General features: G+C 33.7%; 1 protein-coding gene and 1 pseudogene across 1 annotated transcript; one reads left to right on the forward strand and one right to left on the reverse strand.

Annotated features, from left to right (window-relative positions):
• Nucleotides 1-18,516: 18,516 nt before the first annotated feature.
• LOC130969952 (RING-H2 finger protein ATL78-like) lies at nucleotides 18,517-19,592 on the forward strand. The gene has a single exon (XM_057895873.1). The coding sequence runs from the start codon at nucleotides 18,563-18,565 to the stop codon at nucleotides 19,232-19,234; it is 672 nt and encodes a 223-aa protein (XP_057751856.1). The 5' UTR covers nucleotides 18,517-18,562; the 3' UTR covers nucleotides 19,235-19,592.
• Nucleotides 19,593-20,836: 1,244 nt separating this feature from the next.
• LOC130967931 (carbamoyl-phosphate synthase small chain, chloroplastic-like) lies at nucleotides 20,837-24,188 on the reverse strand (annotated as a pseudogene).
• Nucleotides 24,189-24,770: the final 582 nt, after the last annotated feature.

The raw sequence follows: 24,770 nt of genomic DNA on the forward strand, positions 1-24,770 counted from the left end.
ATTAGATTGAATGAGTACCTCTTAGATTTCTTAATCAGAATCTTCGTGGTATAAGCTAGAATCCATTGGCAGCATCCTTGAGAATCTGAAAAGTCTAAATATTGTCTGTGGTATTCTGAGTAGGATTCAGGGATTGGATGACTGTGACGAGATTCAAACTCGCGAGTGTTGGGCGTAGTGACAGACGCAAAAGGATCATTGGATTATATTCCGACATGATCAAGAACCGACAGATGATTAGTCGTACTGTGACAAAGCATTTGGACCATTTTCACTGAGAGGACGGGAGATAACCATTGACAACGGTGAAACCCAACATACAACTTGCCATAGGAGGAACTGCGTGCGTGAAGAAGAAGATAGGAGAAAGCAGAGATTCAGAAGACAAAGCATCTCCAAAACTCCAACATATTCTCCGTCACATCGTCTTTCTTCTATAACTCTTTTACTTGACTGTTTAACTTTTTTCAAAGCTGCCAAAAAGTATGTCTTTTTCATATCCGTTCATCCCTCTTCTATTTTTGACTCTCACAATCTTGCCCTCGTCACCAAGAAGATCACCATATGTCTCTTTAATCACTACAAGAAACATACTGAATACCGTCGGATTTAGCGGCAACTTTTGCGTTGGAAACAAGCTAGATTTATTTTCCCGAATTACTTACTGTCAAATTTTATGTTGGGACACTAAATCTGACGGTAATCAGTGGCGTAAAATCTTATTTAAGTGGTGTCGACTTTACCAGTGGATCTTTCATTGGATTCGGCTATCGGTATATTGTTTTATTGAAATAATGCGTTTACCGAATTTACCGTCGGAAGATTTTTTCGGTAAATCCGATAGTAAAATTGGAGAAAAATTCAAACGTGAACACCCTCCCCCTCTCTTTTGCGAACGCACTCTCTCTCTTTCTCTCTCTTATCTCTCTCTCCTATCATCTTCTCTCCTCTGCCCTGAAGCTACTGGCGTTACCCCACCAGCTGGAACCTCTGCTGTTGCCACTGGACGTTGTCACTCCAGGAGCTGTCGGTCACTGCTGGAGCTGTTGGAAATGCTGCCACTGTTCGCGTTCATGGTCACTGCCGTCGATGTTGGTGACGTTATCGCGGTCACTGCCGCCTCTGGTGACCACCATGTCTCCACCATCCTACAGCCACAATTAGAGGTAATTTTGGCATTTTTTTACTTTTTAAGATTTTTATGTGAGTTTACGATTTTGTTAAGTAGTTTATGAAATTATTTATTAAATTCGTGTAATGAATTTTGTGATTAGGATTTGGTATAGTTTTTTTTTTCAGATTTTCTTTTGTGATTTTAGGATTTTGTTAGGTATTTTATCATATTATTGACTAAATTAATGTAATAAAGTTTGTGATTAGGGTTTCATTTAGTTTTTTTAGGTTTTCAGATTTTTTATGAGTTTAGAATTTTGTTAGGTATTTTATTATTAAATTATTGATTAAATTAGTGTAGTGAAGTTTGTGATTAGGTTTTATTAGGTTAATTTAATGTAAATAAAAATTAAATTAAGTTAAGGTAGGTTAAGTAGGGTGAGATTAAGAGTGCTTGAGCTTTTGAAATAATTTGTTTAGTTTGTTGAATTAATTTCACCTTATGAATTTAATAAGTTTTCTTTTTTATTAGGACAGTGTTATTTTTCTGAGATGAATTAGAGTTTGCTTCTTCTGTATTCTATGCATCCATGTTCCAGGTAGTTTTTTATCTCTAAATATAATCAATTGTTTAAGTTTTATGTCGAACTTACTTTTCCTAGGATAGCATTTTAGGACAGAAGTGGAAGAAGGTCGCGTAGAGGTGTCTTCTCGAAACCCTTGTTTGCTGGAAAATTGTAGAGTTATAAAGAGTTACGCACTAGAATGGTTAGGATTTGATGTGTTATTGAATTCATGTTTGTTCTAATTTATGCCTGCAACTTTTTTCTCTATGAAAACTGTTGGACGTCTTTGAATTAAGGAAAAGTTTTGCCTAAATTTTGTTTTTATTATTTAAAACATGTTTGGTTTGTGAAAAAATAATAATCAAATTTGGTTGGAGATTCTAATTATAAGAGACATCCTGCCAAATTTTTTAAAAATTTTAATAAGTTATGTTGTTAGATGAATTCTACGGTGTTTGTTGTAAGATGATTCCAAGTCATCGTTTTGGATGTATGATAGGGACAACAGTGGTCGGGAGGTTTTAAACCTGAATTCGTTGAGGGGGTGACGCATTTGTTGCGTATGTCTTCAATATGAAACCGTTTAGGTCTCAAAGGGTATCTAAATAGTTAGGACCTGCGGATATAACACTTCACCTCTAATGTAATGGGTTCAAGGATAGGTATTGGATGGGAATGAAACACAGATAAGTGGACGAGCAGGGAGTTAACCTGTTTGCCTCGAATTTTAATATGGCTAGGGGTTCATCGACGAGGGTCCGAGTGGTTAGAGAACCAAACATGGAAGAAATGAATTGGGATGGTAACCAAGAGAGATACAACGAGATGGTGTTTAATGTAATATGTGTTACTGATATAGAAGATGCTTAACAAGAGCCTAACCCAGAGGCAAAGAGCTTTTATCATCTGTTAGAATTTGCCGCAAAACCCTTGTACGAGGGATCTGTTCATTTAAAATTGTCTGCATATGTTAGAATAATGAGCGTTAAGTCTGAGTCGAATCACACCCAAGAATTTTTTGATAAGTGGGCCACCTTTTGCAATGACTTAGTACCTGTCGGGACTAGTGGCATCCCCCAGAGCCACTATGAAGATAAGAAGTTAGTTTCAAAATTGAGTCTAAATTCAATGAAAATCGATTATTGTTTGAATGATTGTATGATGTATTATAAGGGGAACGTAGATCTAACTGCTTGTATATTTTGTGATGCACCAAGATTTCAAGTCGAGAGAGAACAGATTGGTAAACAATGGTTAAAGAGAATTCCAAATAAATAGATGCACTACTTATCCTTAGTCCCTAGGCTAACATGGTTATATGCATCAATGAGTTCGGCTCCTTACATGACCTGGCATAATAAAAACAAGATAGATGATGGTTTTATGACGCACTCGTCACATGGAGATGCTTGAAAGCACTTTGATAGGGTCCACCCTACATTTGCGATCGAGCCCAGAAACGTTAGATTAACTTTGTGCTCTAACGGATTTGTACCAAATTCTAATTTCGGTAACGCATACTCTTGTTTGCCTGTAGTGATGACTCCTTATAACCTACTTCTCGAAATGTGCATGAAGGACCCATACATGTTTCTAACTTGTATCATACCTAGTCCAAACAATCCAAAAGACAATAGATGTCTTTTTGCAATCTTTGGTGGCTGAGTTGATTGAGTTGTAGGTTAATTGTGTGAAAACATATGATATTTCAACCAAGACAAACTTCCAATTGCATGTTGTGTTGATGTGAACCATTAATAATTTTTTTGCATACATGATATTATCAGGTTGGTCCACCTAGGACAGAATGTCGTGTCCTATTTTCATGGAGGATACAAAGGCATTTCTGACAAATGGGGGTAAGAATTCGTAGTTTTATTGTCATTAAAGGTTCGTCGATATTGATCATCTTTTTCAGCACAACAAAGGCTCGTTTCGGAATATAGAATTGAACAAGAAGAAACACCCATGAGATTGAGTGGTTTGCAAGTTTAGCATCATGTCAGTAGAATCCCAAGGATCATCGATAATGGTACATTATGAAACCTCTAGGATATGGAAAGGAGTATAATTGGACCAAGTAGAGTATATTTTGGGACTTGTCTTATTGAAAAGACAATTTAGTTCAACATTGTCTTAATGTAAATGATCTCACAGTAATAAAGAAGAACATTCCGATCATATTTTGTAAGTTAGAGAGGATATTTTCTCTCGGAATTTTTAATGTCATGGAATAATTAGCAATCCACCTGCCATACGAAGCAAGAGTATGTGAGACAATCAAATTTAAGTGGATGTACTCATTATAAAATGATTGATCATTCAAGCGCACTATGAAGAACAGAGCTCGAATCGAGGGTAGCATCTGTGAAGCATTCTTTGCGAAAGAAATATTCGCATTTTGCTCCTTCTATTTTGAGTCTCATGTTGAGTCACATAGAACAAGAGTTAGAAGGAATGATAAGAGGAGAAAATTCTTGTCAAGAGGACTAACGTATCCAATAGTCATTTTGAAAGGAGTTGCAAATGGGTGCAGGTAGTGACTATTGGTTAGAGAAAAAGAAAAGCGATGCCGTATATCTGCATGTGTTGCTTAACTGTGACCAAATTTTACCCTACTTGATGTTAGTTTTTAAGCCTTTGTAATTATTGCACTTAATAAGATACTATCTTTCTTATCTAATAAAAACTTCATTATACTGAAAATTTTTTATTTATCCTATTGTATCATAGGTTATTCCAACAAATAAATCCTGAGACATCACTGAACAAGTTTTCCAATTGGTCCAGAGAATACGTCAGAGTGCATCTAGCTTACACAACAGATTTGAAACTACTTGCAATTAGTTGGGGTCCAATGAATAAGGGCACAAGCTACTCGATATACAATGTTAATGGATATCGATTCCATTCTTTACAATGGTCAGTTGAAAAGAAAACAGATTACACAGGGGTCTGGGTTCGTGGGGATTCAGGTAGTGGACAACTAGACATTCTGATTGGTATGGTGTGTTGCACAACATAATTCAATTAGAGTATTTTGGTCGCACTACATATAAGGTGTGTGTGTTTAAATGTCAATGGTATGATCCAAGTTCGCATCAAGGAATACGAAAGCACAAGAACTACAATATCACTAAAGTAAATGTGGATAGAAAATATAGGCACTACGATCCTTTTATTCTACCTCAAAATACACAACAAGTATACTATTTGCCTTATTCGGGATCTTGTAAGTCTAGTTGGGTGTTTGTAATTAAGACTAAGTCAATAGGTCACATCGAGTCTGATAGGACAGAGGGTCAGGAACCTTTCCAAATTCATAACCCAACTCCTTCCAAAATAGTGGTTGATACTAGGGTTCCGATCACTCTTAAGTCAGCTGTTATAGATGATGACATCATTGATTGGGTAGATAATGACACATTATCACTGGATGGTGACGATAAGGAAATTACCTTGAAAGAGGAGGATGATAAACCAAAAGAAGAAGATGATGAATCTGAATAAGATTAAAAACATAGTTCTATCTTATGTATTTCATTATCAAACTTTTATTTCATGTTTACATTTTGTATATTTGATATTTTACATCATATATTAATTACTTTTTTCAGATAAACTAATTTATTTGATGTTAATTAAGAGTTGACTATTAATTATTAACTATTGGGATATATCATAGGTTGAAAAAAAATAAAAATATTCACGCTACCGACGAATTTACCGATGGAAAATACCGACGGTAGCGATAATTCATATTTTTTAAAAAAAAAAAACCTTTTTTCATCGGATTTACCGTCAAATTTATCCTACGGTAAAGTGACGCGAAGGCTCATTTTAAGGTACCAATGTTACCGTCGGATTTTTTTCGCCAGTAACGTTACTCAGATTTCTTACCCATGAACTATCACATTCCGACTCTAAATTTACCGCAAGTTACCGGCGGACATCAAAATCCGACGATAAATATTTACCGACGAGATTTATACCGTTGGATTTAATCCAACGAAAAATCCACTGGTAAACATAGTACTGACAGATTTTTTGTTATTTTACTGCTGGTAAATCCGACGATACTTAGCGTTTTTCTTGCAGTGAACAAAGATATCATATTTTGCTTCATTTACTTTTAGCAGAACTTGATCTTGTATTATGGGCACCCAAGTAGTTTTCACCATGACACTTATAGGATTGAAGTTTTTACCTTGAATAGCATTTTTATCCCATTTTATAACAGTATCGTTGACTTCCGTAATATCATGAAAGTTCTCCTCACTCTAAGCATGAAGTCACATACCGTGAATCTCAATCCACGTCCTCCTTATTCTATAGGATTCATTCTCAGACCATCTCCTTACTTCTCCAAAATAATTGAACAGGAAAGTGATTAGAAGGACTCCTCCATATTTTCAATTGAATTATAAACAATGATTATTTTGAACCGGCCTATAAATTTTACTTCAAACTGAGTATGCCAATCCTAAAATAAACAAGGGATGATGTCTTCCTCATCTATAGGAATTACTTACTCTAATAATACTCCTTTACAATTTCTCTATTATACTCGGTTCCTTACTACCTTTCACAATTTCCACCATCAGCTGGTCTTTTTTTGCACTTCTCAGCCATTTTATCTTCTTTTGCATAATCAGGCCAATAAAGACCTCTTTAAAAGATCTTCCATAACCCACATATTTATTCTCTCCATTCTTTGAGAACATTATTTCTCCTTCATGTTATAACTATTAGGATTGACACTATAACCATCCTTATTACCACATCTTCCATACTTAACTTTTGATACTGATAACTGCACTCCACTTACATTCCAACCATCAAGGTTATAAAATGTCCTATGTGCATGGTTCTTTAAGGCATATTTGACAAAAATAAACTTATGAAGAGTCTTTAACCATTACCTTTTCAATTAGAAGACATCTACAACTTGTCCCTCCTAATTAAAAACTTTCCACAATAATTGAAGATTCACCAATTATGATATATTACCCACAGAAACAATAAAAGATCTTTGCTATACTCTTCTAAAATTTTCTAATGCCTTTGGGTTTCAAATACTTTAAGAGTTCACTCCCTGCATCTTAGCAAAAGGTTCTCTATTTCGGAGTTGACCTTGATGAATACTTGAGATTCTATTCCTAACTTGTACCCACTGACTTTTCTCCTTCTCACTATCTCTCTATTTTTCACTTCCGTCATTCCCCATAAGGTTAAAGAAAAAACACCTTCTAAGTAAAGTACATACAAGAAAGTAACATTACCGATTGATCCATACACTTGGATACATTTTATTCAACGTCAATAGCAACCACGTAATAGGTGGAGTGGAGGAAATGGTGAAAATGCAAGTGTCAAATCGGTGCAGAGATACTGCACTGCAAATCGGCGGTAGGGCAATGGCAAAATGCATAAGTGGTTACAACCCAAGGGACACTGATGCAATGCAAGGGTAAATAAGACCAAAGCGCACTAAGTCCAAGGACAAATAGGAGAGACAAGGCCGCACTATGCCCAAGCGGAAGATATTAGGGGAGCAGAAATTCGAAGGCGGCAGCAACAAGGCGGCATTTAGGCAAAAGAGGCAATAATAGGGTTTCTACATTGGCTTTTTTTTAATAAAAGAATATCTATGTTTATTTTGGCAATTAAAAAATATTTAAGTCAATATCAGATGCATACATATTCTATAATTTGAAAAGTTTGTTTTATATATCTAATTTAAGAAATAAATAACTAATGTTGTAGCTAATGGATTATGAATTAAGAATGAATATTCATAAAAAAAATAACGATTTCATAAGTAACCGATTTAATTATAAGGAAAAGCATCCATTTGTATCATAAACTTTATAAACGCTGACAAAAGTACCCGTCAAAAAAGAAAATTAACGTTGTAGCCATCAAAGAAGGGTTCCGTACAACAAAAATATCTAAACCTTAATTTTTTGTTGACTTTTTAATAAAATTCTCAAATTTCTCTCTCTCTGAATTTAGACCCCATTCTCAATGTCATATAATTAACACTTCAACAAACTAAGACACATACTCTAAATCCGCAATTGGAGGAAGATGATGGTGCGCGACATACAGTCAATAGCAGCGCCAAGAACACTGCTATCGTGAAGAGGGAGGTGGAGGACACATGTCTATTTTTTTATATAGATCCATCATTGGAAGTAAGGAACAACATCAATACAAAAATAAGGACATTTAAAAAATCAAAATAAGCCAAACTAAAAACATCAGAAAAGAACCACAACACAACCAACCAAACCCCGCTGTAGAACAACAAGTCCTTCCTGTTTAGCAGTGACCACCTTATCACACCACCTGGAACCTCTTACGGCAGCTCTAGCACTGCAGGGTGCACTCTTCATAAACCTATGGTATTCATATAGAACGTAACAATAAGGACACGAGGTCCAAAAACTTGACTCCATTGCTGCCACGTCGTTCAAGGCTGTAACGACGGTCGTTCGAGTTTGTCGAGCTGATTCGGCCACTATCCAAATCTGCACATTCAGATTGTTCACACCGCTCGCAGTGTCCTTAGATCTAGGGTTTCTCCTCGACAGCGAAGTGCAAGGATTATGGTGAGGGTTGAGGAGGAGGGCGAGGTAGTGGTACTGGGCGGTGATGTAGTCGAGGAGACGGTGGTAAAAGTTTAAAAATTTTGAGAATTTTGAGAAGAAGAGACAATAGTCTTGGGAGACATAGAGGTGCTTGAGGCGAAGAAAGAGGGAGAGAAAAAGAATTGAAGTTGAAGACAAAGGGTGTGAGTAATTTAGGAATTTTATTAAAAAAATCAATAAAAATTTAGAATTTTAATATTTTTGTTGTACAGAATTCATTTTTTATGGATACAACGTTAGTTTTCTTCTTTAATTGTTACTTTTGTGAATATTTATAAAGTTTATGGATACAAATAGTTGTCTTTTTTAATTATAACGTTAAACATAGTCGTTTTCTTCCAAGGTGATTTTGGATTACAAAGTTATATATAATAATTGGATTCTTTTATAAAGGTTTACACAAAATATGATTAGATGTTTAATGGTTAAATTATGGATATTTTGTATGAGAACAAACATAAGCATCAGCATGTGGTTATGAATCAAAGCGTGAGATATACAATCCTCCTGGAAAATGCTTGTTGCCAATTTAGGCAAGTGATATCCCATCATATGATGAGCATGCATGGATATCCCATCAGTCACACCGTCACAAAGGTGGTGTGAACGAAGAAGATTTAACGGCACCCAATTTGATTAATTGGTAAAGATTTAGAACCCAAAAAGAGTTGTATAGGCGTGAGACGATGATTTAATTGTTCGGAATTATCATCTTTCATCATTCCATTGTTTGACAACATGTCAGTGCCATCGGATTCTTACAAATTTTTTTTCTCGCATTACATTCAAATGAGTAGGGAATATAATCATGTACGTCAGTTAACGAATTCAGTTTGTCTAGGAAAATAAAACTTGTTCTTTTCACTAATTTTTATATTTGATTCAATTATACAACTAACTTTTTTTTAATATAATCAATGAAAAATTTAACCAAAACATAGTTGTCAGAATTAAATCAGTGATTAAACCGATTAGACTACTAATTTATTAATTTGTTAGTTTAATTAATGAATTATTAGTTAATTTGACAGAATTGGTCCTATATAAATGAAAATATAAAATAATAGAAAATCTAAAATTAAAATTAAATTTAAAATACATATCTTTACTAATATTTAAAAAACAATCAAGTTTTAATAAATTATAATTAACAAATTATAATCTGGTTATTATTAAATAAATATATAAAATTTTAATATTTTTTTATAATAAAAATTTTTTAATTTTATTTTTATATTAAAGTATTTTTATATTTATTGTATTGTTATGTGCTATATGTATTTATTAAAAAATAATATTAATAAATAACATATAATTATATCACAAAATAGCAATTATATTATAATTAATAAAAATATTTGAAATTTTTTATGTATACATATTTAATAATATTTTTATTAATAATTATAAATAATAAAAAATATAATTAATTTAAATATAAATGAGCATAAAATTAAAATAATATCTCAAAAGTTATTTGCAGTTTTACTATATAATTAATAATTAGCATATAAAATATCAAAGAATAATATAGTTTAATGGCAAGAAAAGTATACAGTAATAAGGAAGATCTAGCTCAAACTACATTTATATTACTTTTGGAATTTTTTTTCAAGTAGTTTGGTTGGATCGATTTCCATCAAGTTTAACTGATTTTCACCGATTTTGACTGGTTTACACCAATTTTTATTCTTACACAATCCAAAAACTAAACCAGATTAATTGAAAATTTGGTTCACTGATTTTCTAATCAAACCAGTCAGTCTGATTCGATTTTTATAACTATGAATCAGAGTTTTAGTTTCAGAGAAAAAAAAGAGACATAAATAAATGTACATTTTTTCATTAAAAAAAAGATAAATTGAATCGTAAAATAGTGAAAATAATATATATTCCCTCTATTTTAAAATAAATATTGTTTTTACACTTTTGGTTCATTGAAAAATTACAACTATGTTAAATATATATTAAAATTAGTCACTAAAATTAGTTATTAGAATATAATAATATTAAAAATAAATTAAACTACATATATTTATAAATAAATATATAATAACTTATTTTAGTAGCTAATTTAGCATTTTTATATCTAAATAATCTTCTTAGATACATTAATTTTTTAATAAACTAAAAAAATAAAGATGACACTTAATTTAAAATGGAGAAAATAATTTTATAGAAATTGTAAGAACATCATACAGTAAACATTTGAGAATAAAATTTTTAGTAATTAATAAATAATAGAAATTCACATGCAGTTATTTTTATATAAAATTAATATTAGAAACAAAAAGGTAATCTGAAAAAAGTGTTTTTTATATTATTCGATGTGTCCAAAAAGGTACAATATATAAGAGGATATATAAGTGCTAGAAGAATCAAAGCAATAAAAGCATAAAATTCTACAATAAATATACAGATATGCTATATAAAAATAAATGATACTAATTGATCTAAATTGATCCTAGTTATACTCTAACATCTCCCCTCAAACTCAAGTGGGAGCTAAGGATACCATCTTGAATTTGGATACTAGAATTAAAAAACGAGTAGGATGATAAGCCTTCGTGAAGATATCAGTAGTCTGATCCAGAGTTCCAACAGCTATGAGACGAACAACATCAATAAAGAAATGTTGCTGAACAAAGTGACAATCAATCTCAATGTGCTTTGTGCGTTCATGAAAAATATCATTATGGGAAATCTGAATAGCATGCGGTTGTCACAAAAAAATATCACTTAGGGACGATTGAGGAGCACCCAAGTCTTCAAGAAGCCAACGAATTGAGACAACCTCAACAGTGGTGTCAGCGAGGGTACGGTATTCAACTTCTCTGCTTGATTGAACAATGAACGTTTGCTTCTTGACTCGCCAGAAAATGAGAGTGTCACCAAGAAATAAACAATAACCAATAGTAGAACGACAATCAGTGGGATCACCAGCCTAATCAGTATCTGAGTACGCCTGAAAGGATAAAGATGAATAGGTAGAAAAATGAAAGCCATGAAATAGAGTGTCTTTGATGTAGCGAAGAATGCAAAGAACTACCGCTTAGTAAGTAGTACAAGGAGCTGACAAGAACTGGCTAAGAACATAAACTGGATAGGCGTTGTCTGGTCGTGTGACAGTCAAATAGACGAGACCTCCAACTAACTGTCGATAAAGAGTTTGATTATTCAAAACAGTTCCATCCATAGGGGTAAATCGAATATTAGGCTCAAGGGGAGTAGACTCAGTAAGACTATCTGTAATTTCGGCTCGAGCAAGAAGATCTGAAGCATACTTAGCTTGAGAGAGATAGATACCATTATATGTGGATATGACTTCTAGACCAAGAAAATAATTGAGAGAACCAAGTTTTTTTATCTCAAAAGTGTGGTGAAAGGATGCTTTGATATCAGAGATATCATCAACATCATCTCCAGTAATGATCATGTCATCAACATACAAAAGTAGATGAACAACTTCACGATCACTTTTAGAATAAAGAGAGCATTCTCATGAAGGTTGCAGGTGAAACCGAGATTGCAGATAGTGGTGCTGAACTTTTCAAACCATTTACGAGAAGCTTGCTTAAGGCCATAAGGTGCCTTACGAAGGAGACAAACTTTGTTAGAAGAAAAAGGATATCCCGAAGATGGTTTCATATAGACCTTCTTTTTCAAATTCCTATTAAAAAATACATTCTTCATATCTATATGACTGAGAGACCATTTTTTGACCGCAGTAATGGCAAGGAGAGCTCGAACAGATGTGAGACCAGCAACAGGAGCAAAAGTTTATTCATAATCAATACCATACTCTTGTGTACAACCTTGAGCAACCAATCATTCTTTAAAACGATCAATAGAACCATCAGGGTGAGTCTTGACCTTGTATACCCATCTACTACCCACATCTTCTTGATCAGAAGGAGGATCAACCAAGTAACAAGTGTATGCCTTTTCAAGTGCCTAGATTTCTTCTTGCATTATTTTTTGCCAATTTAGATTTGTGGAGGTTTCTCAGAATGACCTAGGTTCGTGGTGATGAATGATAGAAGAAAAACAATGATAATCAAGAAAATATAATCTCAGAGTGAATAAGATCAAAAAAGAGAGCAAGTAAGAAAGGAATTATTATGAAAAGATAAAGTTGATTATTTTGTAGTTTGACAAAAAAATGCAATCAAAAGAGTCATTATTAACTTGACTTAAAACACCCATAGACATAAGAGGACACAATTTTTTTAAGAAGATGTGGGCAAGATGGTAGCGCGACAAGTGAAAAGTAGATGGAGAGGAAACAGCACAGAGACTTGACGTAAAAGGAACATGAAGGTTCTCGAGTTCAAACAATCTTTCAACCTTACGTCTAGTTCCGATGATCTTTTCCGTCCGATGATCCTGCACACGACAACTTGAAATAGAGAAATTGACATCAAAACCGAGCTTAATAAGTTGACCGAGAGAGATAAGATTAAAGTTTAATTTTAGAATAAAATAAGTATGAGGGAGATTAATATTTGACTGTGAAATAAAACCTTTACGTGTCACATTCAAGAGGGAACCATTAGCAATGTTGACAAAAGGTACATTTGAAGTGGTAGACAATAACGAAAAAAGATTACGCAAAAGAGACATGTGATTGAAACAACCAGAATCAAAATACCATTTTGAATTACCTGGGAGAGTGAAAAGAGCAGCAGAAGTATTACTAGAAAAGGAGAGAAGTTGCTTAAGAAGAAATTCAATGTTGGATGGATAGACAGAGGGTGAGTTGAGAGAGGTGGAGGTAGTGGATTCAGTAGTAGCAGCAACAACAGTAGAAGCAGGCACATTCTGAGAGTAGTTGGGACGAGAATGATACTTGTTCTGATCTTAACATGGTGATCAAGTAGGACATGTACTAATAAAATGTTTCGAGAGCTTAAAATAATGACAGAATAGTTTTGGGCAATTAGAGCCAATTTGACCTTTTTGTTTGCATTTACAACATGCAATAGAAGGACAGTCTGAGAAGAAGTGCCCAGAATAGTTACAGTTTTAACAAAATTTACCCTTTTTTGTCTGTGGCAGCAAAGGCAATTTCACTCTTAAGGTGAGTCAATCCCAAGCGCATTTCTTCAGACTTAAGATGAGGAAGCGCATCTTCAAGACTAGGCAAGGGGTTCTGATGAAGAAGAGAAGCTCTAACCAACTCATAGTCATCAGTAAGTGCTATAAGAAAATGTATGAGCCGTGTTTGGTTCCAATAATCCTCATAAATCTCTAAGAACAGGCTCACAATAGGTCAATTAATCCCAAATAATTATCATTTGAGTAAGAAAATAAAAAACCTCTTGTCCACGTTCTTGCTTAAGACTATGAAACTCCTTTAGCAGTTGGTACCAATGGGAGAGATCAGAAATAGTATAACATTTTGCCAAATGATCCTATACCTCTTTAGCAGTTTCAGAACGCCCGAACTATAAATGAATGCCTAGAGTAGAAGTGTTGTGAAACCAAGTGATAATTTGATGATTTTTATTATCCCAATCTTTCAATTTCTCCTCAAAGTCTTTCTCAACATTCTCCTCGGATTTGGAGGTCCCATTTTTTTATTTTTCAGTCATAGTTGGCTTGACAGGACAAACAACATTACCAGTCATATAACGTCATAATTTTTACCCTTTAAAAAATTCTCTCATAGCTTCAACCCAATGAGAATAGTTGGAGCCATTAAAGATAACAAGAATAAGCTAAAAAATATCCGGTTTATCCATAATAGTAGAACAAAGACAAAAAAGAGAAAAAACGTAAAATCGGGACAGAAAACAAAAAATAGAAGGCAAAATCGGAAAGAGCTCACAATAAAAATCTTAAGGAGGGTCCCACTATCCGTCACGTCAGCAAAGAAGCACACGCGGCAACGCGTGAGAAGAGGAGGAAGACACATCAACACTGACGCGATGAGGAGGTGGCACGCGGTTAGAAGGCGGGTCGGGTCGAGCTGACATAAGCACGGGTTGAAAGCGGGTTCGTGGGGTGTGTCGCTGCGTGACACGTGGTGCGCTGCAGAGCCCTTTGATCCTGGGCGTGGATCCAACGATGCTGGAGGCGTTTGGAGGGAGAAAAAACTAAAGCGGACAGGGAACTTTAGGTGGAGTCTGGCGACGATTCTGGATGCGTTAAAATCGTGACAACGAGACGAAGACGGTAGTAACGACAATGACGAACTAAGGCGTCGAAAAAAAATTCGAAAATCAAGGACAAAAAATACTGACAGAAGAGACAAAGCAAAAAAGCTATGAACTAATTTTCATAGAGATAAAAAATCATGTTATAAACAAGAAGATAATCTGAAAAACGTATTGTGTATTATTAAATGTGTCCAGAAAAATACAATGTACAAAGGTATATATATGTGCTAAAAGAATCAAAGTAATAAAATATAAAATTCTACAATAAATATACCTATATAGTATATAAATATAAATGATACTAACTGATCTAAATTAATCTTAATTATATTCTAACAATTAATATTTAATTTAACGTATTCTATTAAATTATCATATCACTATTAATTATTAACTTCAGATAGCATATAATTCTCCAATAGTTGCATGGTATATCGAAAACCAAAGTTACGAGCATATATGCACCAACACCTTTTTGGGAGCAATAATTGAAACGTTTCTAGTAGTTTCCCATAAGACTATCATGTAGTTTAGCTAGTAATCTTCACTTCAACGTCCAGAAAAGAAGAGATTAAGAGATAAAAAGAAATTAAAAAAAAAAATGAATGTATCGTCCCCCATTATGATTATGGTTGGTACTTGATAAAGTACGTCCTCTCAATAAAAACTTAAGATCTCCTTATCCTTTTGTCTTTTGTGTTTTTTATCCTTTGTTTTTTTCCTTATCATTTCTTTTTGGCTACCTAAAGTAGAGAACGGTAGCGATGGCCATACTGGCACACTCAATTGAGGTGCAGCTTGTCGGATTGATGAAGAGCACCATCCATGTTTGTCAGTTGCCTTGAGATTCACCAAATTAAAGTGGGAAATTCGTAATAATAACCTATATGTTAAAAAAAATTAAAAATTTATAAAAATGTGCAATTTAAAGTTTTAATTCATTTATTATATATTTATTAACTAAAAAAATATAAATTATTAGTACTAAATTCATCGTCCTTTTTTTAATTTTTTGTTAACTTTTTTTTCGGGAGAGGAAATTCTGTAATATACTAATGCTCAAAGTCTCAAACTCATACAAGTCTATCTACATTATTCTTTATTTTAATAATGTCAAAGAAAAGAAACAAGAGAAATAAAAGAAATCGAGAAAAATGGGGGGAAAATAATTGTGTAGTCAGTAATCAGTCACGCTTCCATATCTATAGATTCGTATAGATCATTACGCTCATATCACTAGCATAATGAGTTATGGCCCGAAAAATTTAAACAAGAATTATTAAAAATAAATTGAGTGATTAATATATTTTTCTTGTATGTGTAGGTTTGTCTAATAATTAAGTTAATATTAGTTAATTTGTTTTATTTCTTTAATTACAAATATTAATATTTTACTATTTTTTATTTAAAAATTTAGAAAAAAAAGATATATACATCTATAGAAGAACAAATAAATTATCTATAAAAATTAAAGGTACATCGCATTCTTATATACACTATAAGTAAAGATATTGTGCAAAATAATACCAGGAAAAAAAATAGAAATCAATTTTTTAATCCAATAACTATTCAATATTAATATTTTTAACAATAATATTACACCGTAAAAATGGTAATTTTCTAACAGAACCAATAATAATAATAAATAATAAATAAATATCCGTAAATTGATCTCTTCCAAATAAAATAATAAAAAAACTTTTAAAAGGAAAATAACTCTTTTATTTTGGGTCGTGAAATAAGTCTCAACTTTAGCTAAAAAAGAATGCCCTTTTTTGGGACCCTTTCCCGTTGGCAGGTATACGGACAAGGCCACTTTGTCCTGATCCTTTTCAGTGGGACCCAAAAAGATGGCACATTCTAGAGAACCAACGGTAACGGAGGGATACCACATTTTTCAAGCTATTTAGTATTTACTGTGTATTTAAGGAAACCCTTAAATTTAAATTATATTTTATATAATTAATTGTATGTGGATTAATTTATGTCTAGATAACCGAGTTAGTTGAAAAATGGTTATTAGATCATCTATTCTATTTAAATAGTATGAACAAAATTGGTTTACTAAAAGCTAAGATATATATATATATATGATTGTTTATATCTGTTGTTATTTACTAATTGACACTCATGTAGTTGATTTCATAAACTTATAAAATTAATAATTGATTATATTTTTCTAATAACTATTTATCTCAATAAAAAATTTTAGATGATAATAAAAAAGTTTGAGAAAATTAATACAAATGATTATGCTAAATATATATTAAAAATAATTATTAAAATTAATTATTAATATAATTAATTATTAATACAAATGATTATGCTAATAAGTGAATACCCACCCGACCCCTGACAATTATCTCGAAAGGACAACGAGACTCGAAAAAAAAAATATCCAATTGCGGTCCTGATAATTTTTTTTAGGATTGACTAGCTCCTGTGCCAAAAAAAAACAACATTGATTTTTTTTCGCACAGGGGCTAATCCGTCACATAAAAGTAAAATTCAGGAGTCGAGTTGGTATTTTTTTTTTTTGTCAAAGGCCTCGTTATCTTTTGAGGTAATTGTCAGGGACTATTTTGGATTTTTTTCTAATATAAAATATATATTAAAAATAAATTATATATATTTATACATAAATATATAATAATTAATTTTGCCAATGAGTTATATCTCAAATAGTATAGTCTCTCCATATTCATCTAAGAGATTGTTTGTTTTAGAAAAATTCAAAAAAGTAAAAAGATATATAAAAAAATCCACGTACACATAATTTGCTGAAAGAACTAACACAAGAAAAATTAAGAGGAGATACTCTCTTAATTGAGTTATAAATTATTGTCCAAATTACTATCAAATTTTATCTTCTAAATTGATTATATTCTTGTCTTAAAATTAATTTAGGTAGAAGTCAAAAATAAAATAATGTTCCAGTGATTTGTTAGTCAGCATATGTAGAAAACTTTAATTTGTTATCATTACTTCTCTATGAAATTGACAAACATAATTCACTTTTTTAATGTTAAAATAACTTTAACTTAAATTAATAATAAAAGAATTAGTTTATTCTCCAAATTATTTTACAAACCGATAAACATCACATAATAGTATTGTTGATAGAATTGAGAATACCAGTTATAAGAAAATTGTTATAAAAAATTAAATTTATTTCAAATTATAGTGTTTTTTAATAAAAATTGCATATTAATACAAAATAATCACATTTTATAACACTATATATATTTTGTTATATTTTTTTAACAAAAATATATGTTATTACAAAATTCAAAGTCTTTTTCAAGTAAGTTGAGATTGATGATTTGAATTATTTTGATTTGTGATTTGGATGGTATTGGATATAGATTTGATCAAAAGTGATTATGTGAATAAGAATAAACTACTCCATATAGTATGACTTTTGTTTTTCCTTTTTTTTAAGGGCATGGTCACAATTGATGCTTGTTGAATTAGTTTAGTTTGTTACAGGTTACAGCAAATTATCCTACACTGTGTTTCTACATAAATTGCTGGACCCTAAAACTATTCATGTATGTTTTAATTCTTTCAAAAACCGCAACACTTGTAGCGGTTTCTACTTTGTATACATTTCAATGTAATCGGCAACTTTCTATAGCATTTCTACTTTATATACATTTTAATACTCTATAGTAGATTATGTACATATTGTAAATTATTACACTTTATAGCAGTTTATATATATTAAAAAAACATAAACACATAACTTATTTCAAAAAGTTACAATTGGATAAATTTCAAAATGCAGTACCACCCGGCTTCTCATGGTTGGTTTAAAGTGGGATTGATAACTGAGTAGTGGAGCATCCATGTGCTTCCAAATCCTTCTCTATTAACAAAACCCAACATAATCATAAAAATTATATTTTGTTTGTCTGAAGCTGGAGGCTAGCTAGCTAGACCCCGCTAGGAATATTCTAATCACCAATTAAGCATTGATCACCAAGTAATTAAGTTGCCTATATATAACGGAAGCAACCCTGAAGGCTGTAGCTAACTAACTCATAATTCATAAAGAAAAAACGCAACCATGTATGCTTCAACTTCCTTCACTTCACACATAGTTCATGACCTTGTCATACAATCTCACTCAAGAAGGTTACTCATGCTCCCAAATCCACTTGCTCATCACGATTCCTCACCACCTCCAACAAGCGATTTATACCTCGGAAACAGTTCTTTCGATGCCAACGTTGTCATGGTCCTCTCCGTCCTCCTATGCGCACTTATCTGCTCCTTAGGATTGAACGCAATCATAAGGTGTGCTTTGAGGTGTTCCGATTTGGTAATCAACGACTCATCATCGTCGTCAAATCCTAGCCCTTCATCATCAAGTAGTCGATTGGCCAACACGGGAATCAAGAAGAAAGCTTTGAAGACTTTTCCGATAATCACATACGAGTCAACTGAGTTAAACAAAGTCCCTGGTTTGGACACCGAGTGTGTGATATGCCTCTCGGACTTCACAAATGGTGAAAAGTTGCGCATTCTGCCAAAATGCAACCATGGCTTCCATGTTAGCTGCATTGACAAGTGGCTCACTTCTCATTCATCTTGCCCCAAGTGCAGACACTGCCTAATTCACACGTGCCAAAAGATTGTTGGCGGAACTACTCATCATCCTCCTCCTCCTCCTCTACCTCAAACCATTATAAGGATTGAACCACTGGACCCAGAAACCATGGTGCGTAATTATATATAGATAGCAACCAAACTAAATTAGTATGCATAGAACTTTGGTACGGTTCTGTTCTGTTTAGTGAAGCCAAAGGCTATATAGCTACCCAACACCAATATACCCATAAACAATAGGTGGTGGTAGTTGGTGATGAAAATTATGTTTATTTATTTTATTTTATTTTTTTTTTCCACTTAGGATGCTTGTTCTTTTTGGAAAAGAAAAAAATGAAAAGATCATCAAATTGTAACTGCATATTCTTTTTTGTTTTCAATTGCCTTTAATAATGTTTAATTGCTGAGAAAATTAAAATTGAAGTAGTACGGTAAGCTTTAATTTGTTGTCCAAATCATTGCTAACAGCAACGTCCGTTACGCCATTGTAATCAAGTATGCTTGCCTCTGCCATATTAGATATAACATTATCTTTTTCCAGTACTGGTCCGCTTCTTATTAGTTATTAGTTATTACTTATTACTATTATATTATTTTTATAACCCCAATGGATTTCACTTTCTACACAGACGTAAAATTAAATTTATTTAATTTGCATCACTTTTTATTTTAAAGCATATCTTATAGTGAAACTAATTGAGTGATATATGTTTAAAAGTCCCTAAATGATCGTAGAATATGTCCCTCACTCAACCACTTTCCGGTGTCCCATACACATTTAACATTTTTTCCCCTCTCTTAATACCAAAAGATACCTTGAAAACATATGTTTCCAAAATTACCTCACAAAATCATAGAAACACGTTACTCCAAACTTAGCAATATAATGTATCACAAGAAAAACATGGTTGGTAATTTGGTCCGGGGCTCACATCAAGCGCCATGTACGAGGCCCCCTGATTGGTACAACTAGAGTACTAGACCCTAAATAATGGCAAGGGGTAGAAAAAGAAAGAAAAAGAAAACAGAGTGATACTTTAGTTTATCCAGTGAATGGAGCACAAAACAATATATACATAACATAATGAAATGGAGGCTGAGGCAGAAAACCACTAATAATCAATATAATAATTTTCAGGGGAACAAATTACGGAAAGTGAAGTGTTGTTATAACATAGTACAACACAAAGTGTCGCATCAATATTGCAAACATTTTGATTTTGTATAGTAGTATAAGTATGGTAACCCTAAGCATTGTATGTGTGTTATGTTATTAATTTGGTGTGTGGGTGTATGTGTTTAATTATTGAGCCGAGTGTGACAATGATAGGTGAAGAGCATTAGCGATGAAGAAAGAGACAGAGTGTAACAATAGAAGAGAGAGAAGAGGGAAAAGGAAAGAAAGTGCAGAATAAATTCGGCAACCAATAATTCACACACATGACACGATATATTTCCCCTTTGGAAGAATCCAGTCTTTCCGTTCCAGCGTCTGGTTCGTGAGTTCGCACAGGAAGAATCAGAGGCGAGAGAGGGCTTAGGGTTTGGCACAATTGTTCATGTAAGGTTCTCAATCGGATAGACTTTGAAATCGTACAATATGAGCTTGAATTACAAATTGTAGTTCCAAAATGATTCTGACTCACTTTCTCTAAATTTTACAAATATATAATTTCACATTATAATTATGAATTTCATGATTCGAACAGATTTCTGATTACATTGGTTTAGTAAGTTAACTTGAGACTATTACTTTCAGAACTAAAACAAATAGCTTGATTGTTTTGTTCACATCACAATTATACATCAAGTAGTGGAGACGATAAAGAAGTCCTTATTGTTATTGTTCTAAGTGCAGTGCAGAATCCATCCCATCTAGAGTTGTTATACATTACAAAGCATACACTGCATATAGTTTGTTTACACTGCTGATAATTGAGGTTCAGATTTCTTGCTTCTTTTGTGCTTCACTAGTTGTACAAACTCCTGAATGCTGCAATCATCAACAAATACCACATCACTATCTATTTACTAATCAAATCCAAATTGAAAGTAAAAAAATAACGAAGCTGCTAGTCTGATGCCGTAATCCGAATCATGGGGTCCTGGAGGAGACATTATTCTTTAAGCCGGGAAGGCAAGACCAGCATCATTCAGGTTGATATGAGTAACCTCAACTCCTTTTGGCAATGTGGCAGGGTCAACAGCATAATTGTGGTTCTGCCAATTTATAAAAGAATTTATCATTATACATACAATGTCATATCAATTAACCATTTACATACAACATAGACATGGACTAAGTTACTAAAGATGATTTACAGATTGCCAAAAAGTTTTTCCATTCAAACTGTCACTACTATAGTGTAAAATGTGAACATTTCCCCCTCATATCGTCTTGTTTACTTTCATTTTTAAGATGGAAGCAGGGTAGTGCCAACATTCCATCTGAATTATATGTCTAAAATCAATCTTTTCGGACACATTCACTGCACATAATTAAGCGAGAGAAGTGAGAGAGAAGTCTGTGAGCCACATACCTGAGCACTAATCTCAACATGGCCGGTTTGAAGGTTACGAACAGGATGATTTTCTCCATGATGACCAAATTTCATCTTAAAGGTTTTGCCTCCTAAAGCTTGGCCAAGCAATTGATGGCCCATGCAAATTCCAAAGACAGACACCTTCTCTAGAATATCCCTTACTGTCTCGACAGCATAAGGAACAGCAGAAGGATCTGCAGGGCCATTGCTGAAAAGTATCCCATTCCCATCTGGCTTCATCTTCAAAGTTTCTGATGCTCTGGCCATGTAGATGTGCCAACAGTGATTTTGCAGCCATAAGATGCTAGTCATCTGAGTATATTTTGCTTTATTCCAAAATCATAGGCAACAACCTACAATGCATAAACCAGAATGAAGGGCATATTAAATTACCAATATTATACAAAAATGAAGGATGCAATAGTACTCTGTGGTTATACTCACATGAAAAGTCTCCTGAGACACTTTAGGATTAAATTCCCATTCTTGCTGTGTCTTATCAACCCAGTCATGTGGAGTTTTGCATGATACACCGCTTATAAGATCAATACCTAAATATGGAAAAGCATCCATGATCCATGTAGTCCATAATTAAGAATATTAGGAAAATCTCATGTTCATATGCTTACCAACAATGTCCCAAAATTGAGACATCTTAAGTAGATGTTCATCAGTTTTGGAATTGTCAGTGCTCAAGACACCAATAAGACTGCCATCTTCCTGAAATCTGCGGATGATTGCACTTGTATCAACATCATCTGTTGTATATGAAATTTTCAGCAACGTTAAAACCAAAACAACAAATTTTACATAATAGAATTTCTCAAAGAACTATAAAAAAAAATACTTACAAATTCCCATGATATTCTTTTTTGCTAAGTAATCACCTAGAGTTTCTGCAAATCTCTAGTTTGAGGTACTGAATCAATAGATATTGCAATCAGAAAGCGATAGTTAGTTGATTAAAAAGTAAAGCTAAATTGATGAAAAGCAATTCTAGGGAATGTCAACAAAACCTGATACTCAAGCTTCTAATTACTAGACCCGCAAGGAAGCATTACCTTGATTCCTCATCATCTAGCATGAGAGCATAAACATGTAATTCATAAATGAGTTAACCAAATAAAAAAAATTAGAGAGACCAATAATATGAATACTCACCAAAATTTACACCAGTGTTACTGATATGTGGGTTTGTCATTAGCACAAACTGGTCAGCATAACTAGGATCAGTTAGAATTTCTTGATACCTGCAAAGCACATATATAACAAAGTAAACAACCTATATGCACATATTCATATTGAAGACATGCCAATAAGAAGACTCTGGATCTTAGGCTGCATTTGTTTCTAAGAACAGGACAGGACAAGACACTAAGAACAGGTTAGGACAAGACACTGATGGACAGAGACACAAATTATGAAAATTTAATTTATTCTCCTTTTTTTTTCATTCAAAAATTTGAGATGAAAAATATAAAAATAAAAAATATAATTATGAAAAATTAACAAGAATAATGAAAGAAAAAAAAATAAGTTATGTCCCTTGTTAGTGTCTCCGTGTCCTTCCTGTCAGGATGGACACAAAATACACTAATTCAGTGTCTCTGGACACATTGTCTCTGTCCATGTCTTCTCTGCCAAACACGATTTTGTGTCTCCGTCAGTGTCCTGTCTCTCTAAACAAACGCAGCCTAAAGATTTATACTTCATCTTACCCGGTTAATGATGTATTGAAACCTACTTCGCCAGCTTGGGTTCCTGTAGCACCAAATGACTTTGCTTTCCAGATTGATCCATCTTCCAAAACAAGCCTAGCATCTAATGTCTTCCAAGGTCTTTCCCCTTTAACTATTTATAAAGCAGGGGAAAAAAAAACACTGCATCAATATCTTTAAGGTCTGGCTAATAACCACTTCAAGCATAAACTTTCAAAAGCTAAACAGAACATCTTTATATCAAAGTCAAAAAGAAAATGGTCATGAATTAACAGGCTACAAGTATTTTGCTATCAGGATGCATAACTTAGCTTAAGAAGTTAAGAGGGAAAAAGAACAAAAGCATGAAAAGAACAAGCTTTTAAATATTGTCTGGAATAACAAGAAAAGCTCAAGACCCTATTAGTAAACATTCAAGAATTTGTTTAAAACACGATAAGAACGATTAATGTAACGTTTAAATAACATTGCTTTACAAGATTGTTGAGGTGCCCATGATGAAACGGGGATGGGGGTGGTTACCGGCGGAACATCTGAGGGTAAAAACGCGAACTTTGGAAGTGGATAGTAGCAATTCGGAACCGAAACTCTTGGAAAGGTCACTCACAGTGACAGAGAAAGCCAAAGATTTTGTTGCCATTGTGAACTTGGCGGCACCGTAGTACAACACACAGGTCTGAAACCACCCAAGTAGAGAAGAGGGAGGCATAGAACCGCAGTTAGAGGAAGACGCGTGCGGCGCCGCGACGACGCGGGGGCCAGCGAGAAGCGGCGACAGAGAAGGTTGATGCTTTGAGCTCTGCCTCTACCGTGTTGTGACTTGTGAGTGTGAATAGCGTAGGTTCGAGTAAAGGACAAATCCGTTCCTTTTTTCGTGGATATTTTCGTCTTCGAGGATTGAGAAATATTTTTATGTTTTTGATCCCCTGAAAAGTGGACATATTTATCCTTCCGTTAGAGTCGCTTTGTTTAATTTGACGAAAAACGGTGATATGGTTCCTGTGGTGCTAACCTGGCCGTTACGGGTTGTCATGTGGACTGAGTTTTTAAAAAGAAGATGTATTAGTCTCAGGAACCCAAACGTCGTCGTTTCTTCTCCACCCCCAATCTATGAAATCCTTGAGCCTAATCCTTCAAATGCAATGTGAGGATGAAGCGGGTGAAGAAAGAAAGGGAGTATTCCGACCCATGTCATCCGGCGGACAACATAGGAAAGTGCCCACTCTGCCCCAGTAGATCCGAGCGCGAAAGACTCGACCCTCCCAACTGCTGTTGTTGCTGTTGCTGCTGATTCTGCAGTTGAGCTGCCACGGAAGCAGAACTGTCGAAATTCATTTGGCCGCCGTACAACCCGGCCTGGTGCCGCATAACGCCAAGCTGCTGCTGAGACTGCATTTGATAGACC

This window comes from Arachis stenosperma, chromosome 3, assembly GCF_014773155.1.
Source record: "Arachis stenosperma cultivar V10309 chromosome 3, arast.V10309.gnm1.PFL2, whole genome shotgun sequence".
Classification (NCBI taxonomy): domain Eukaryota; kingdom Viridiplantae; phylum Streptophyta; class Magnoliopsida; order Fabales; family Fabaceae; genus Arachis; species Arachis stenosperma.

What these genes read in the sequence shown, in the direction of transcription:
- LOC130969952 (XM_057895873.1), top strand. Translation starts at nt 18,563, where the DNA reads ATGTATGCTTCAACTTCCTTCACTTCACACATAGTTCATGACCTTGTC.